This window comes from Lepeophtheirus salmonis, chromosome 5 (assembly GCF_016086655.4).
Source record: "Lepeophtheirus salmonis chromosome 5, UVic_Lsal_1.4, whole genome shotgun sequence".
NCBI lineage: Eukaryota > Metazoa > Arthropoda > Copepoda > Siphonostomatoida > Caligidae > Lepeophtheirus > Lepeophtheirus salmonis.
The window spans coordinates 48,098,392-48,117,106 of NC_052135.2; the positions used below are offsets into that span (position 1 = coordinate 48,098,392).

Sequence of the window (18,715 nt, forward strand, 5' to 3'; positions counted from 1 at the left end):
ACCCCCTGCAGACGCCCCTAAATAGAATTATTTTATACATCATCTTTTTGAATATATGTACGTTTGAATGAATGAATGACCAAGAACTCTATTCAAATAAAAAAAGTGAGATCAATTATAATCCTAAGATACACAAATAAGGATAATAGGTAAACAGTAGTGATGAGACTCGGTCTAACAATTAATTTGTCCATTACATTTTTTCTAGAAGGATTTGTACTAATATTTTACTCCAGAGATCAATTCATACCGTGGACCGAAATTAAAATTGAAGACGGAAATTTCCTTTGCTAAAGAGATGGAAGAATTTTGTGAAGACTGTGAAGATTGTGCAACAAGAAAAAAAATATAACAGTGTACCGAAATTTTAAAAAGATCATCTGTTTTAAAAAAGAAAAGCTATTTGTTTATAAAAAATGTTTATTTTTTCCTCCCCTCAATTTTTTTATTTAAATACCGTGGGACTGACTCAATGCCTATAATTTTTTTTTTTAGACCAAATTTTGTAAAAAGACGGTTTGAGACCGAATTTTTATTTCAGTTTAGTCTTTAGGGATTTTTTATAAATGAATATTTCGGTACAGACAGAAATTAAGACCGAGGACCAAAATTAAAATCGAAATTTTCTTATACAAAAAGAAATCTTTCATTTTTTTGTAGACGGAATTAGTTAAAATTATAAGGGTATGAGACCGGTCTAGGATTAAAACCCAACATTAGTAAAGAGTGATGACAAAAAAAAGAGTAAGTTTTCACACAAAATATGTATCCATTATTTCACTTTAAGTCATAACAAAGAATAGAATATTTATAGTAGTATAATAATGATTATTATAAATGGATTCAACACTGTTTGAATATATGTAGATGTAATGATGTAAGCTATAATTAATATAAATTGTATGTATGTTTGTATATATTTATAATTAGGTATTTTTATTTTTTTGTCTTTCAATTTATATTGTATAAATTGATGTATTGGCATGTTGTATGTTTTCGAACCAATTCAAGGGCACACATAACACAATACACGTTGAAATAGATAAGAAATAAGAGAAGAAATAACGTTTATGTCAAAATTTTAAAAAATATAAGAGCTAGAGTTAAATTTACAAACAAAATTAATAAGATCAACTGTTGACGAGAAACCCAATCCTACAAGAAAGAAAGAAAAGGAAACAATAAATTATTATTATAGACAAGGGAAAATGGAATACATTTGTTATATATGTAATCTGTGCGAAAGCAAAGCATAATTTCATATCATAGCTTCATAATAAAGGTGAATTTGTATTTGTAAAAAGTTTGCATGTTACTTCGCTTGGCACTTACTTTAAATGTTGGACTGACGAAATACAAAAGAGGATTACTTTTGTACTTTTCTATTTCCTCTAGTTGTTTCCGTAAAACATCTCTTCTTGTAGATGATAATAGACTTATTTCTTCTCGTGTCATTTCTGTAGAGCCTTGAGATTTTGTGACACCGACGAGACTTTGAACATCAGGAAGGCTTTTCTTCCGCTGGAGACTAGCAGCTCCACTTTCAGGCTGTAATTTTATAAGAATTTATATAATAATGGATTTAACAGCCAGGTGAATGACTTACCCCTCTTGAAGGTTCAGGTTGAATTGGTTCTTTGAAATAAAGAGACTCTGTTCGCTTAGGAATATTTCCCATATGACTAATTTCTTGACTGTTGACAGCTCCTGAAAGTCGATTTCGAAGGCCATCGACAAAATTAGTACTATCATCTATAGACATGGAGGGGACGGGAGGAAGGGCTCTGGTGCGTGAAGAAGCTCTACTACTACTGGCAGTTGCTTTATTTTCACTTAATGAGGAGGGTAGATTCATATGTTCAACACTGGGTTGACGACTTGGAGTTCGGTTGTAATGATCCAAGCGGTCGTCCATTATCCTTGAGAAGTTTCGAGAATTATGACCACCCGGCTGTTGTCGCTGTTGTTGTTGATGATGTTGCTGTGGTTGTTGATGATGTTGCTGTTGAAGCAGTGGTTGCTGCATTGAAGTTTTAGTTTTTCTTAGAGCATCAGCAAGCCTTGATGCTGGAGAGGCCTGAGACATTGGTGAAGGGGGCGGAAGAGGAGGAGAAGAAGATGAAGAGAATATTTGATTTTCTGCTCCTCCAACTGAGCGATCAATTTTGATATCACAATTGGTTGATGGGAAATTGAAGGAACGATTGGATGTCGAAGTATGGATTCCAGAATGTAGTTCGGGTTTTACCTCCTTTACAACAGTTTCAATAGGAGGCTCCTGATACTCTGACACGTTCGGCAGTTGTATTTGCTGATGAATGCTTTGGACTGGAGATTTGTTGAACTCAGGGACCAAGGAATTTTTGATATCTGATAACTGGGATGTTGTTAGCTTTGGTGTTTGTTGTTGCTGGTGTTGTGACTGTTGCTGTTGTTGAGGAAAAGTTGGGAAATTAGAAAAGGACGGGGACTTGTCACGACCTTTTATATGATTAGGAACATTGGGCTCTAAAAATTTGGACTGTGGAGCTCCATTGAGAGAAACGTTGAGTGAAGTATTTTCAACTGGAAAGGTTGGAGTAGCTGGAGGTTTTGTAGCTCCTCCAGTCGGCGGGAATTGGGGCTGTGGCGGGACGTTTTGAAATGAAGGGCTTCTAGATGCTCTCACTGAAAATGTAAAAGAAAATATTATAATTGTAGCTCATCAACGCAAAAGCAAGCTATAATGATTTTTTTCAAAGTTGAACGTGATAACGTTCCTATTCTTTCAATAGTTATCGTCCATTTATATCAACAAGCTATTCTCATGTATCACTTTTGAGGTGCCCCATTTTGCAAATTAAAGTAACAAATCGATGAAAGAATTAGAAATTCATAAATTTTATTCGAAAGCTATATTGAGGACAAATTATGTCTTCCATATCAAATGAAGGACCTAAACTATAGTTAACAGTCAGTTTGGGTATCTCAACTCATCCCAAACATTAGAATACAAAGCCTATAATTGACCGAAATATGTATATGAAAAAAAAAAAAATGAACATTTCGTACTTTTTCATATCTTTTATAGGGACTTATTAATCATAAAAATATCCTAATAATAATTAAAATAAAACAAATTATTCATTGTCATGTTGAAGGCCCAATTGCAAACGCAAATTAGTAATTACGGATTCAAAATAAAGTATCGACTCTTATTGTCAAGATCATTATAATGTTAAAAATATATACAATGGAGCATTGGAATTTTGTATATGAATATTTATCATTAAACTATCGTTGTTCTCACATATCATCAGTAAATTTTAAAATTATGTGTCCGGATTAGTTTATAATATACCGAGTATTTTTTTTATTTATAATTAGAGTCTCTAAAACCGCTCCTTCTTAAATTATTTAGGGAGAGGTTGCTTGTCAGGTTGATCCCACAACATGGGTGTGATAAAATTACATTAACCTTTTAAATTAGACAAGGTCGTAATCACCGGGGCTGCTCGTCCTTCAATAATTTGTCCAGTAGTCATATTTCGACCCTATTATTGGTGAGTCATCTAGTCACTTCAATAAAACTTTGCTGCACTAGTGAATAACATGATAATGTACGTTAGTGAACATGCATATCATAGAATACAAGAATATACTTAGGTGCTTTATACTAAAGTATTGTACAGATTACAAATAAAATCGGTCGAGGAAACAAAGTTACATTCATAAAAATTTGAAAATGAAAGCCAATCAATTTTACAAAAAAATGTTTAGAATTTTGATAGGTGTGTATCCTCAAGGAAGAATTGCTTTCTTCTGGCTATATGCAATTAGTAGTATGAGTACATATAATAGAAAATATTACTTAGTATTTACTTCGTTCTGTTTAACAAACAGTGTGCGAGGTGGGGATAACTATTTTACATAGTACATACTTTCGAATAAATGAAATAAAAACGTGAACTTCAGAATTATTAAAAATGAATTATTTATTTATCCATTGAAAAATTAGGGAGGGCTGGCAACGAATCAATTATTAGCAAATGACTCAATAAGCTTGTACCCCTGAGTTAAGATGGTAGGCTACTGATTACTTTTACCTCAATAAATATACAAATATCCTTTGTAACCAAAAACACTTTATATTTCTACTATCCTTAAGCATTGATAACTTAATAAATTTACAAGAATGTTTTTGCAAGGAAGAAATCTTAAATAACTTTTAAATTGTTTTTTTTTTAAGGTGTTGTTCTTTTAATATGAAGTTGTACTTGCATGTACTTTACGACCCCCAATGAATGATTTTTGTCATTGTGATCAAAAATGGGGAAATAAATAGAATTTCAAAGAAAGAGTTTTTTGATTTTTTTACTTACTAGGCGTTATCTCCGATTCAGAAAACTACACTATTTTTTTAATCTGGAAACATGTACCAACAAAGTATATTTTATGTTTGTTTGTTTTTTCCTTTTATTTAGATCTTTTAGAGCATAAACTAACACTAAATCATGTAGATGTTGTAAAAAATTATTTTTCAAAAAAATCCGCTTTTAGGCCAGAAAACAAGATATTTTGGGTTATAACGGTCATTTTCTTGTTTTTCGAGGTAAAAACCATCTCATTCCAAGGGCAAAATTGAAATTTTGTATGTAAACTAGTGTAGTCATTAATAATCATAGAATCGGCTTTTTTAAAACATGCGTCCTTTAGTGATATTTATATACCTAATATATAAGCGCCGTTAGGGAGGACAGGTAACATTTACCCCCACTTTACAAATTTTATGTAGTAAAAGAATGAATTGTCCCCTTTAATTTAAAAATCCTTTATATATATAATTTAAATTGTCCTACCTGACGAATTTGGTTGTAATTTATCAGTCTCATGAGAATAATTTTTGGCGCATAGCAATGCTGTATCTGCGTCTTCTTTGGCATGAACTTCGGCAATATCTGCCTGCTCCGCTTTCCCACGAGCAGTGGCAGTTCTATTTTCGTGAATGAATTAAAAGAAAGGATTAATAAACTATGTTTAATTGTATTTCTGTACCTTGAAATTGCAATATCCGCTTTTTGCATGGCTATTTTGGATGCTCTTTGAGCAGCATTGATGGCTGAGTCAATTCTTTCTCTAAATTTTGCGGATCTGATGAGGAATAAGTGTCTCTTTTGATGACTAGTTATAAGAATATTGTTCTTGTATTTCCCTTCCTCACGAATCCCATCCTTTTGTGTCGTAATTCCATAGCCATACTTACGGTTATTATACCATTCTCCTTCATACTTTAATCCATCTGATCTTTCACTTATACCAAATCCACAGCGCTTGTCATTTTTCCACTCTCCCATGTATGTTTCAGTGATGTTTGAGTCCAAAAGCTCATCCTAAAATAATATCCCATTTAAATACATAAATGAAATGCCCAAACAAACTAATTAGAAGTATAGACTACTATACTTACTTCAAGGACGAAACTTTGATTGGATCCTTCAGAAATGATCGAGGCTGCACCAGTGCCTCCGCCTCCACCACCTCCAACAAAACTGGACTCTGAGCTCATCCATGACGTACTACTCCCGGTTGATCGAATACTAACACCTACTTTTCTATCTAGGTCACCAGTGCTTCGCTGCTTTTTCAATTTTAGGCTCTAGGATAAGAAGCATAAATATGAATAATAGTACAAAAAAATGCATCAGGATGTCCCTCAAAATTTTTTTCATACTTTTATTTTGTACGAGTACAAATATGTTATATTGACAATTAATAGACAACAAAAGAATGAGTATAATTTGATTTATGGAATATAATAAGTTATTTATCCTACTATGTAAATACTTGACGGTCATATTTTATAAATAAAATAGAGATAGATGTATGTATTGTCTCCCTCAACCTTTCCTTCTATAGTAAAAAGAAAAGGAATGAAAAAACCCAAAATCTATGATTTATAGATAAGATGGCCTAATATTAATATTACTAACATTAATATACAATATACATACATATATTCTAATCCCTCTTTTGACAAATGATTATTTCTTCTAAGCTTAGGGAACAAGTATATATTCCAGTTAGGCTACTCATAAATTTAGGTCGTACCAATTGATAACTTATTTATAAGAACTTTGCATGTTGATTTAATAATCTTCAAACCTCAACAATTATATCTTTGAAAATGAAGAGGTGCTGTCATTTTAATATATTTATTATTAGTAAAAGTGAAAATATAACGATAAATTAAATTAAATATATATATGATATCGGGAAAAGAGTTGCTCTCAAAAAGCCTTCCTATAACCAACTAACAGATGTTAATAAATATACACGTATACGCGTACACCCACGATAAATGTGGCAATCCGCTTTACTTAATCAAAGTAAGTCTGGTTGAGAGCAACTTTCCTGTCGACATCACATAATATATATATTTAACATAAACTTTGCTTACGTGTAAGCGTACAATAGACGTGCAAAGGCATTTTATAGCTGCGAACAGTCTACTTATAGGTATATAATAATGTTGGGAAGAACGTTGGCTAACAGATAAACAACTTATTTTGAGGGCTCCTTTTCTTTTCTTCTCTTAATAAGTAATAACTAATAATACATGACATGAGAGGTAGAAAAATCGACAGTTGACCCAAAAATAACCATGACTTTTTACCCCTTTATTCGCCAAATTATAAAAAAGTTCCTAAAACTATAGCATTTTTTGATAAGATTACATTTGGTAATATTTAACTTGAGTGTCAAAACTTAGATACATATTTAAGCTCTTAATTAATATATCCTTAGACTTTATTTAATGTTTTCACTTTCTATAGTTAAAAACAAAATCAGTACTCTATTAACTGCTGGATTATATAGAGCGTTTTCATGTGGCGACAGCAACGTTAATGTCTGCCATTTTGGGGGTCTAAACAACCAAGTTTTATAACAATAGAAGCCCTTTCATAATAAGGAAAATAATGAGCTATCGAATGTCAAAATGGACCAAAAAATAAATCTCTGGTCTTATTATATATCTGACTCTAAAATATATTAAAATTATATTCTTACATCGTTATAGAATTTCCATAATGTATATAAAAATTAACAATTACAATTGAAAGAATAAGATATTTTTCTCAAATTATCGTAATTTTATTGTTATTAATCGATGCAAAAAAAAAAAAGTTCAAATTTAGACATTTCAAAGGGGTTTTCAGTACACATTACTGTGATTTAATTCAAATGTCAGTCTTTATCATTGGCATCAAGTAGTATACAATGCAGTTGTTAAGCTTTTTATATTCTTAAAGCCAATGGATGGAGTTAAATCATGATTTATTGAAAATTTGTTCATTTTATGTATTTAAAATATCAACTTTGTGTCCCAAGATGTCGTTTCCTTCAATTATGATACAATTGATTACGTCAGTTAAAATGCTCTATATCGGTTGAATCCCCATGAAAATAATGATGTCATTTGTAGACACTGACCATTAAAAGGTTAATGTTACGGTGGAAATAAGTTGGATGAATAAAATTGAGGCAATTTATAAATTAAGCATCAGTGTATGTTCTTACCAAGGACTGCTGTTCCTACTAGTATTTTTGGGGAAATAAATCAAAAACAAAAATTCCAGTATAAGATGTAGAGAGAAAAAAGGAATCAGATTTATACACATAATATATATATATATATATATATATAGTATGGCCCACATTTGTATTTACCTTTCAAGTAAAAAAAAATCACAATAATCCAAAAAGTAACATTTTTGTTTTTCTTTTCCTTGTTCTTTCGTTTTAAAGGAAAAAATACATAAATATTTAAGAGAGTAAAGGTGGAAACTTGGTGGACTCATTGTATTGTCTAATCTATTTGTAAATAAAGAAAGACAGACAGACAATAAAAAGGTCAGATCCAGCATAATTTGAATCCCCTTCGTGTGTTTGCTTAGGGTGGAAGGTGGGTATGAGGACAATTAAAAATACGTAATTTGATGAAATAAAAATTTAACGTACGAGGAATTTCTCACGTATTTTTCTCAATATTATTATTTTCTCATCTTCTTATCAGAAATTATTCGCTGCCCAATTTAGAGAAATTCTTGTAAAGGGAAAGTCATTTGTTCGACTATAATAATGTTATTAGTAATATAACAACAAGAAATATTTAGAACAACAATAAACGGTAAGTAAGTGATGACTAGAAAATTTTGGGAATTTTTTTTACCAGCTTTTTGAAACATACATGTATGTATAATAGGTACGGCAAACAAACTATGTTCTATCCTTGTCAGAGTATGTAATACCTGACTATTATTATATGAATATCCTTGCAAGTCAAGTCAGAATAAATGTACGTGTAGTACAAATTATATTAAGAGAGGACAGACTTATTATATGTTGTAGTCATAGATTCATACGAAACATGTTCACACAAAATAAGAAGACAGAATTATGTACTATTATTAATATAATGTATGATATATATATTGGGATGGGAGGAAAGCAATGCATACTTAGTACATTGTACATATTTCTATGCCCAAGCAAACACCTTTACTCGTCCATAGGCTACAGCATTTTGTTTCACTATTATTAATATGTAATGTTATTATCATTACAGCTGAGAGAGAGAAAAAAATCTCCTATTCAATATAATTCATGAATAGGTGGTATAATAGTTGTAGTCGAAATTTATGAACTTCTCATATTCCTTAATTATAGAACCCAAATGGGCATAACATGTATTTTTAAGTGTATACCCATCACTACCATTGTGTCATCAAATCAATTCCTTCAAAATAAGTATTAAACACATAATTTAGTATGCAGTAGTAAAACTCAAGTTCTAATGAAAACTGAATAATACCCTCATGAACCTATTAGCAGTACTTATTGAAGTACTCTACGACCCTTGGAGTCTTTTTGAACTTAAGGCTCAATGCACTGTTTAAAACTGTTGAAAGTGGGGGCAACAACATTCATTAAAAGAAATCTTATTATTATTTTTTCCCCCCAACATTATGAAAATAGAAAATTATCAAAAAAGTGGGGATGTTATGCCCCTCCCCTGGGCATGACATCCCCTTGTTGTGCGAACGCTATACATGTACAAAAAAAATAAACTAAAAATTAAAAAAAAGTTGAAGACCTGTACAAAATTTTTCATTCCAGTTCTTTCAACAAGAGATCTTCGCCTATGAGGAACCTCATCACTTCGAGAACGAAGTACAAAGCCACCACGAGAGTCAATATTGTCTCTATTTTCAGTATTTGGAGAGGTAATGTGTCCACTTTCGTTTTCTAAGTTCAATGAACTGATGGAGGTATGTCGGGCATCACCGATTTTACAATGAGAAGCAATACCAAAAGGTGCACTGGTACGCACACCATATCCATGACGCATGCCTCGTAACCATTGTCCTTGATATGTTCCTATTAATAATCATATTATGAATGTATAAAGTTAGTACATATAACAATGATATTGGATCATTAAAAATATATTGTCATATTCACCTGCATCAGCGTAGGTTTCTGATCCATAACCGTCTTGTAGGCCATTTGCCCATGTTCCTTCATATTTTGCGGATGAGACTGTTGATTGACGTACGCCATACCTTCCCTTGAGTCCTTGAGTCCATTCACCTCGATATATCCATCTTCCTCTTGTCTCTACTCCCAAACCGTGACGTTTTCCATTTTGCCAGTGACCTTCGTAGGAGCTTCCACTATGTATTTAAGAGAAGTTGTAAAGTCTTAACTTAAATTCAAAGAATGTATATTGTACAAATATGGTTTCATAGATGAATAATGAATATACTGTATACATATTAGACTGATTATGAAGCCGACCCTGAATTATTTACGAGTCACAAACATGAATTTAACTTATAAATTATAGTACATAATATGTACACTATACTGTACTCCAGTCTAAATTTATTAGAAATCAAAGGCATGTTGATGTGATTGGATTGGATTCCAAATAAATAGCTATACATACTAATTAAACGAGTTACATTGCAACAATCACAGAATTACATGCTCTCTACCTTGGCCAGGTGTATACTCCAGAAACTTCAAAGCCATAATGCCATGATCCAGAATATTCACCCTGTCCTTTAGGTCCTGTGCAAACTCCATGTCCGTGAGCTTTACCGTCTTCCCAGCCTCCACAATAAGTTCCTCCGTCATCAAAGTCAAATCGACCGCCTACTTCTCCGGAACGGGCATCGTTATTAAAGTGACTCCTCGTGGTTCCAGCACTACTAGAGATTGGATCGATCGGTGATAGTCTGGACATGATATATTATAAAGAGTAATCCATAATATATATCAGTCACATAATGCAGCGTTCTACTCAATTCACGCACTCCGCACTCTCCACATCGAGTCTCACAAAAGGAACCAAAACCAACACTACACTGAGATGAGATGTAACACCACTTCTTACTACATACAACAGTTTATAACTTCGTCATTCCAATTATAATATCTATAATGTATGTACAATTATAAAATTTACTCCTCAAGCACACACACTAAAAAAACGACAGCACCACGATTTAATTGCAGTTAAATACAGCACAGCACAAGAATACTTTAAAATCAAATTTTTTTTTGGCTATTCTCCCACGAGCTTTCTTAATTGTATGTATATATAATTTATTTTTTCATTTCAATATGTAATGGCGACTTTCTCTATTATATGTAAAGTATATAGTATGTTGTAGGTGTACCCTGACTTCATGTTTTTCCCAATACAAATAATATTTTCAAAAGCGCAACAGCAGATCATTTCATTCCTGCATTTTATTATCACTAATAATAGGAAAGCTCCCAGCCAGCTTTCTACTATCCTTTTCACCATATTTACTTGTTTACTTACTCTCTCTGACTATATTGTTATGTAGTTGTCTGTATGGTGTGTATAACAACAAAATATTCGCAAATTTGATTGTTATATCACGCACACTATATACAAAAATGAGTGGAGGCAAGCAAAATCAAATGTTAGCATAACACCTACAAGAATTTCCTTCTTTCAAGTATTTAGGACGTATGTAGTAGCTAACAGCAACTCCCTATGTACATACATTAAGAGATAAATCAATCCATATATTTGATATATAATTATATAGTTTATTTCAAGCATTTCTTTACATTCGTATATAAAAATAGTATATTTTTTTGTTCAACTATATTGGTACTTAAAATAATTAATATATATTTATATATGTATGTGAATAGTATATATGTAGTAGTGTGCTTGCTATTTTCATAAAATAGTAGTATTAACTGTTTTGTTTGTTTGTTGATTCTTAAATAATATAATATGTATGTAACTTTAAAAAAAGGAAATGTCAAATTAATAATATTGCATCGGATAAATGAAGAGGGGGGAAGGATCATTTGTTGAAATGTATGTACGCATATATATAAATTGTACATACTATATACTTATATCAAGTAAGTTGAGGTAACTGTACATTTGATTTGTATACCAATGTGTTGTTGTCGTAATTATTATATTATAAAATAATCTTATATGTATTTTAAAAATATTTTTGCCAATCCAAAGGAACCCATTGTGGTTCTCTCTCAAGAAGATTGATTTCATTTAGGAGTTGTTGATAGGCTTTGACAGGATCAGAATAAATGATAATCATATCAAAGAAATGTCCATATACATCTTCCATTTCCCGAGCTCGTTCGATTGTTTCTTTTAGATCCTCGTCACTAGCAGGATTATCCGAATTTTCCATTTTCCACCTTTTCAATTTTTCTAAGGACGGAGGTGCAACAAACACGACGTAGGGCATAAAATCTGAAGATTTTAGAATCTTGAGGCATTGAGGATGGAGATTAAGTACACATATTTTTCCAGATGATATAACACTTCGAATAGCTTCGAAGCTTGTTCCGTAATAAGATTTATCATATTCGCCGTGTTCAACAAATTTTCGAGCAAGTATATCTTTTTCGAACTGAAGGCGTGAGATGAAATGAAATTCTTTGGAGTCTTCTTCATCAGGTCCTCTTGGACGAGAAGTATCTAAAATTATGTAATATATATATAATTGTAGACAAAATACAAACATATAAATCTATAGTGCATGACAAAAGGAGTGATAATTACTCCAATATTCTGAGGATATTATATAATTGATTCAAACAATATGTTGATAGTCTTATTGTGTACATATAAACAACTCCTCAGATATTTTAATAATACAAGTTTTTGAACTTACTTAACACTTTTTAAATTTATTTTCTAATAAAATAATTATTAATAGTCAAAAATATGAAGGTCAACGTGAATAGCACTAGCTAATACTAAATTCAACTAGTCTTGATTATTAACTATTAATTATCTTAAGAAATAATGAATAAAAACGAAGAAGAATTGTGATTGATAAGGATAAACAGCATTTAGGGATTGAAATTAATGAAATGAATGGGTTACATACGTGGTCTAGCTGCCGCAAATCGCGAACTATCTTGCATAAGCTTTTTCCTTAATTCATGCCTGCCAATATTTGGAGGTCCAACAAGCACAACGGGCCTTTTCCTATCTGCCCTTGGATAATATAAAGCAACTTCTTCATATGTGAGGATATGATCTGAATCAACTTCATCTTCTGATAGATAAGGAACTTTACGTCGTTTTTTTCGACCACTCTTCTTGGCACAAAGAAAGCCACCTGTGGATCTTGTTCCATGAACATATTTTTCAGAATCTTGAGCTATGATAGTTTGTTTCATCGCCTCTCTTTGTTCTTGAAAGCTCGCTGAAGGAATTAGACCTGGAAGAGTCTGGTCGTCTTCTCCATCACGGAAGGCTTGCCACCAATGTGGATCGCATTGATTAATAACATGTAAGATATCACCTTTTTGAAAACTAATTCCTAATTCTCTACAAGGCACATAAGGATCATCTTCTGGGTCATAGTCAATGTATGATTTGATGTGCATTACACTATTGGGTTTTGAGGAAGCACTGTTTGTTCCTAATACTCGTGAAGGAACTACTAATAGTGTTAATGTTCCATGCATATTAGCCAAAATATCACAAACTTCGTTTACGTTTTTACCACGTAATTCTACCTCATTCACTTCAAGAATTTCGTCTCCTTCCCGTAAAAGTCCACTTCTTTCAGCAACTCCACCGCGAATTATACGTCCTATAACTACTGCCTCATCTTCGTTCTTGACAGTCGCTCCCAAAGGCTCATTTGTTTTCTCAATTTTCACAATTTTGATATTAGGTTCCGCATAATGGCTGAGACGACTCAATAAAGCATCCTCTTCGGATATCAGGCTTTTTAAAAATGTATTTTGTCGAGCAATTTTGTCGTGTACTTCAAACAAATGGCTCAAATTACTCAACAACTCTATTAAATCCTCAGTTTCAGGATCGTTTTTATCTATTTTTAAAGTATTGAGGCACTCTTCAGCTATACTACATAACTCTAATGAAGCAGGAGACATTCCTTCTGCATTTGACACCTGAAAATAATACAGTCATTGTTAGTTAAGACAAAATAATTTATACGTATATATGTATATTGTATGACCAATTAAGATATTGAAAGAAAAAATTGAATGGCATAAATGGGGAAATAATCAGTTCTCTTTTCACGTATGAATTTCATTGAAATAAATATATAACCACACAATTAAAAGAATATAAGTATTGAAGCAGTAATAATTATTATTACTACAGAGACAGTAACATTATTAAGTCTATTCTGTATAGTGATTATGGAAATTTCTTTAACAATGTTTAAAAAAGATATTATTACTTGTTATGTATACTTATGCAGCCTCTTGTTTATTTGAAATGACTCATTGAATTACATTACGTTACAGAGGGAATACAATATGATATTAAGAAATGAATTAGTGTGAATAGTGCTTGCCTCATCCATCCTCATCTCCTCATCCATTAGGGTCATAAGACAGAAAGAGTTATAAAAAAAGGATATGAAGGAGACAATTAATGAGAAAACGAAACCCAACCCACTTATTACACGCTTTGTTGGCAAATAAAAATAAGAAGCAGCAACCAAAAAAGGTTTACCTGTCAAAAATTGAGAGGCCAATGTGAAAAATGCGTTCATGTTTGGAATGTTTAGGATGTTTGTAATGTTTGTAATGAATGATTGACGGGGATGAAATGAAAGAAGAGTTGTAGACTTACGGCTTGATGAATGGAGATGGAAGCCTTAAACTCCTTGTTTTGGAAGAGATGGGAGAAGGCCGCCAAGGTATCTTTAGTTGTATCATATTTTTCAAGTCTTTGGAGAGCTTCCGTCATGGAGGAGAGAGTCATCAAGGGCGAGGGAGCTTCGTTAAGGCGGAATGCTTGATTCACCACTCCGTTTTCTCGTATTTGAATCGAGTTTCGAAGAGATTGGCGAAAGAGATCCTCATTTTTTTTGTTTCTCTTTTTGAGGTCCTCTGAATACTTTTGTATCCGCATGGACTGCTGAGGCGTGGGAAGGAGCGAAGAGGAGTGCGAGTGGGAGGAGGACGTCAAGGAACTATTGGCAGAGACACGGCGCTCGGGGGGCGGAGGGTATTTCGGAGGGGTCTTACTCACAGCCACAAACGAGTCCGGCACGTCCACCGGCATTTCCCGAGTGTCCCTCTCAAACTCCACCATTATATTTGCGAATTGAACGCCCAAGTTAGACATTCTGGAGAAGGGAATGGACTTGCTCACGTTTGTCCTCTTCCAATGAGTTACTAACGAGTACAACTAGTGTCTAGGAGTATTATTAGTACTACTCGGGAGTCCGGGGAATCATTTTTCTTGGGAAAAAGAGGCTCTGGAGTCCATTGGAGTAGCGGAGTCTCGCCCGATTACACTACCAAGAAATGAGGAGGGAAACGAAGATGAAGAAACATAAAGAAACAGATAAGCACAACAACACGCACGCAAGGCACAACTCAAGTCTCAAAAGACTCAACTCCCCTTTGCTACCAACCAACACGAGATCTGTCTAGATGTAAGCTGCAGCGAGAGGGATGCTGCTAGTGCTAAGTACTGCTGCTCCTTCCTTAAGGAAGGAAGGAAGGAAGGAAGGGAGGGAGAGAGAGAGTTATTAATTCTTTTTATTAAGGTAGTACGTAGGGAACTTAGGGAAATTAATATGGAACACGCTCTTCTTGTGTGCTTGACCCCAGTACAAAATAATTGTCTCATATTAATAAAGTAAAATGCAGTCAAACTTAAACAGCTCATAACTTCACCATTAAAAATTAAAGTAAATTTATTTTTATAGGAAGTTTAACCAACAATCAACAATTACCTCAAAAGCGACATGAAATTTGAAGTATATATTTTTAATTTTAACTAATTATATAATGAAACACATAATCATATATGATGCACTTTAATACCACGATAAAATGTAAATAACAACTAATCAAACTTTTGGAAAACGAATTGGGAGTTAAAAAACTTATTGGAACACTTTTCCTTTTTTTATTTGCAAAAGTTGGCATTTCATCTTCATAAACAAAAAAATGAGCGACTCTAATTAAGAATTTTTATGTAGTTTGGTTAAAAAATGTGCTGAACAGGTGATTTACTGATTACTGATTGGGGATATTTAAAACCATGCTAGTTGAATAAGAATTTACTCGAATTTGCTTGGATACATATTGAGGAATAACATTGTGTATATCATTCATAATATATATGTTTCATTATAAAAATAGGGTTAAATTAAAGATATATAAGCCATATTCTAGAAGTACAAGGATAATTGGTTAATGTTTAAACTTCCTATAAAATAAATTAAACTTTAAAATTGGTAGGATATGAGCAATTTAAGTTAGGGTTTGCTACATTTTCTTTATAAATATGAGAAAATTATTTTGCACTCCCGTTTAGCAAAAAAAAGAGCGCTTTCCATATTCATTTCAAATTTCCCTGGGTAGTTACTTCTTTTTGTATTATTTAGCTGCTGCAGCTAAAGGATCCCATTCTAGCAGAGCTGCTCCTGCTCCGGATGACGATAAAAATACTGTTTTTGTTTTTTTACACACTCTCTCTCTCTTTCTCTCTAGCTCTCGTGAGGAATTTCTTAAAAAAGGTAACCTGTACGTTTTATCGTGGACCGTCGTGTCATAGCTCCTCTGTCTCCTCCTACACACACACCCCTCAAGCGTATCTACTCTTAGTAATGCTCCGGTAATAATGAATTCTGTCAGTACTCAGCAGCAGAGACCTCTAGCTAGAAATGGAAACGTCAAAAGTGGAATAATATTATATTAATAATAAATTAATAACTAAGCGAAGAGGAGAAGAAGAAGGAAAAAAAGGAGGAGCGGGCGTGAGATTATTATGTAAAGGAGTGAGAGGATTGCTGACTGCTATACAGAGTCGCTCCAAGACTGGAATTCCCAGCAGCAGGTCGAGGTAGAATTAATTTTTGGAAGAAGAAAAGGAAGAAAGGGAGAAGAAGAAGAAGAAGAAGTAAGCAGCTCGAGCTGTAGCTGAATCTTGAGATAAAGTAGATAGTAGTTAGAAAGGGGAGTTTAGAGGTGTTAAAGTGAGTTGAGGTGTGTTGAGGTGTGTTTAAGGAAGTGAACCCTTAGTTTATTTTCCTCGGTCCGTGAGGGATGCCATGCAAACTCGAGGACCTGGAATCGCATGGACACCGTCATTACACAGGTCAGACCCCCCCACAATGACAACCAGACACGGCTTCCCACGGTCCCCTCCTCAGCTCCATGTGTGGGATCTCCGGAAGAGGAGTCTCGTAAGTGCAGTCCTGGATGGACTCTCTCTTGATTATTATCCTTGATTTGTTGCAGGAGCGTCGACCGCGGAAGTGGAGGGGAAAAGCAAGAAGAAAAGAAGAAACTTTTTACGTTCCTTGGTGTGCTGCTTGGGACTGCGCGGAGGGACGAGCTCCTCGTCGGGTTCCTCTTCTCTGCGCGTCTCTGAAGAGGGACACCCCCTTCAAAATCCGCACGCCTCCTCTTTATCCGCACAGTCAAAGCAGCTTCCTCTTCATCCTTCCAACCACCCTGAACAGCAGCCCCTTCTTCCACCGCTCGAGCCGCGGGAGAGCCACAAGAAGTGCATTGTCATCGATCTCGACGAAACCCTAGTTCATAGTTCTTTTCAGGTAGAGCCCACTCCGCCCCTCAACACACGCCCCACTCATTCTCTTTCATTTCATATTCCTGGTGCAGCCCATCAACAATGCGGATTTCATCGTCCCTGTCGAAATTGACGGAAATATTCATCAAGTTTACGTTTTGAAGAGGCCCTATGTTGATGAATTTCTTTGTAAAATGGGAGAGTTGTACGAATGTATTTTGTTTACCGCAAGTCTTGCTAAGGTAAGAGAGGCTCAACCCTTTCTTCCTCATCCCTATCTTTCATTCTTTTATAGTACGCAGATCCTGTCGCCGATCTTTTAGACAAATGGGAAGTCTTTACATACAGATTGTTTAGAGAATCTTGCGTATATCATCGAGGCAACTACGTCAAAGATCTTGGTCGTCTTGGACGTGAGTTGCACAAAATTTTAATCGTCGATAATTCCCCTGCTTCATACATTTTTCATCCAGAAAACGCCGTAAGTAAAGCTCTAAATATAATTAGTAGTAATATTTGTTATCATATTTCCCTTCTTCTTATCTCTTTTATGTACACAAGTCCATATTATATTACTCTATTTTTAAAGAGACTAATTGCCTCACTTAGTTGAATCCTCTTTCTAAAATAATCTTTTATATTTTCATTATTTATATATATATATATAGATAGATTGAATTGATTGAATAATCTTTTAATGTTTATTACATAAAAATATGTAATATACCCTTACCTAATTATGGACCATTTTGCACTTATTATTATTTCAAACAGGATGTCCAATTATCAGCAATGCTTTTGCTGTTTAGGAGCTTGTGACTGCATTAGTATCCTAAGTTATGCTTGATATAATAATAATAAGTATTTTTTACTGTAAAATAAGTTTTCTCAAACAAAAAATTATTTATTTTTCTCACATTTTTTAATATTTCATCAATGGTCTGATGATAAAGTAAATAAGATTTAAAATATGCACTTATTTTTCAGATACCTGTTGTCTCTTGGTTCGAAGACATGAATGATCGTGAACTGTTAGATTTAATACCTCTCCTTGAGAACCTTAGCAAAGTCGAAAACGTGTTCAGCATTCTGCAAGCAAATAAAACAGGCTCCCTCTTTATGGAACAAAATTCAATCAAGAAGAAGGATACTAATTTCTTGATGTAAAAAAAGTGGTGCTATTGTTTAAATAAATAATTTTATATGGTTATTTTTTTTCTTATATGTGGTAGCAATACTTCCTAATATGTTTTAAACAAATATTGTTAATATCGACTCGACCCATTATTAATTTAAATTATTGATGATGGGTTCAGTTAATAAGAATCCGCGTATATCTGTTTACCTATTCTATGTATAATAATATTGTTATATAAATTGTGCGCAAATTTAGGATAAGTCTTAATACTAATTTTTTCTATCAAAGCTATAATGAAGACAACTTTTTTTTTTAATTCAAGATTCTTGTGTACGCATTCGTATACATAGTGTGGAAAGATGAAATTATAATAAATAGTTAAATATGCGGGCCTTTTTCTTCTTTCCTGTTGCTTGTTCTATCCTGACACCGTATAGGTGTATGTATGTAGAAAAAGGGGCTTTCCTCTC

At 33.4% G+C, this 18,715-nt stretch overlaps 3 protein-coding genes across 3 annotated transcripts; 1 reads left to right on the forward strand and 2 right to left on the reverse strand.

Annotated features, from left to right (window-relative positions):
• Positions 1-749: 749 nt before the first annotated feature.
• Positions 750-10,923, reverse strand: jp (junctophilin). Its single transcript, XM_040712378.2, has 9 exons — positions 10,038-10,923; positions 9,502-9,713; positions 9,134-9,417; positions 5,447-5,635; positions 5,035-5,369; positions 4,839-4,972; positions 1,607-2,667; positions 1,333-1,548; positions 750-1,155 (listed from the first exon to the last, which is right to left on the reverse strand). The coding sequence occupies exons 1-9, from the start codon at positions 10,286-10,288 to the stop codon at positions 1,069-1,071; spliced, it is 2,769 nt and encodes a 922-aa protein (XP_040568312.1). The 5' UTR covers positions 10,289-10,923; the 3' UTR covers positions 750-1,068.
• A 183-nt stretch (positions 10,924-11,106) lies between these two features.
• On the reverse strand, positions 11,107-14,686 carry sdt (MAGUK p55 family member stardust). The gene is made up of 3 exons (XM_040712379.2): positions 14,189-14,686; positions 12,456-13,494; positions 11,107-12,040 (listed from the first exon to the last, which is right to left on the reverse strand). The coding sequence occupies exons 1-3, from the start codon at positions 14,684-14,686 to the stop codon at positions 11,541-11,543; spliced, it is 2,037 nt and encodes a 678-aa protein (XP_040568313.1). The 3' UTR covers positions 11,107-11,540.
• A 468-nt stretch (positions 14,687-15,154) lies between these two features.
• Positions 15,155-18,632, forward strand: LOC121117858 (carboxy-terminal domain RNA polymerase II polypeptide A small phosphatase 1). Its single transcript, XM_040712377.2, has 5 exons — positions 15,155-16,760; positions 16,816-17,132; positions 17,200-17,349; positions 17,403-17,588; positions 18,095-18,632. The coding sequence occupies exons 1-5, from the start codon at positions 16,652-16,654 to the stop codon at positions 18,272-18,274; spliced, it is 942 nt and encodes a 313-aa protein (XP_040568311.1). The 5' UTR covers positions 15,155-16,651; the 3' UTR covers positions 18,275-18,632.
• The last annotated feature ends 83 nt before the right edge of the window (positions 18,633-18,715 follow it).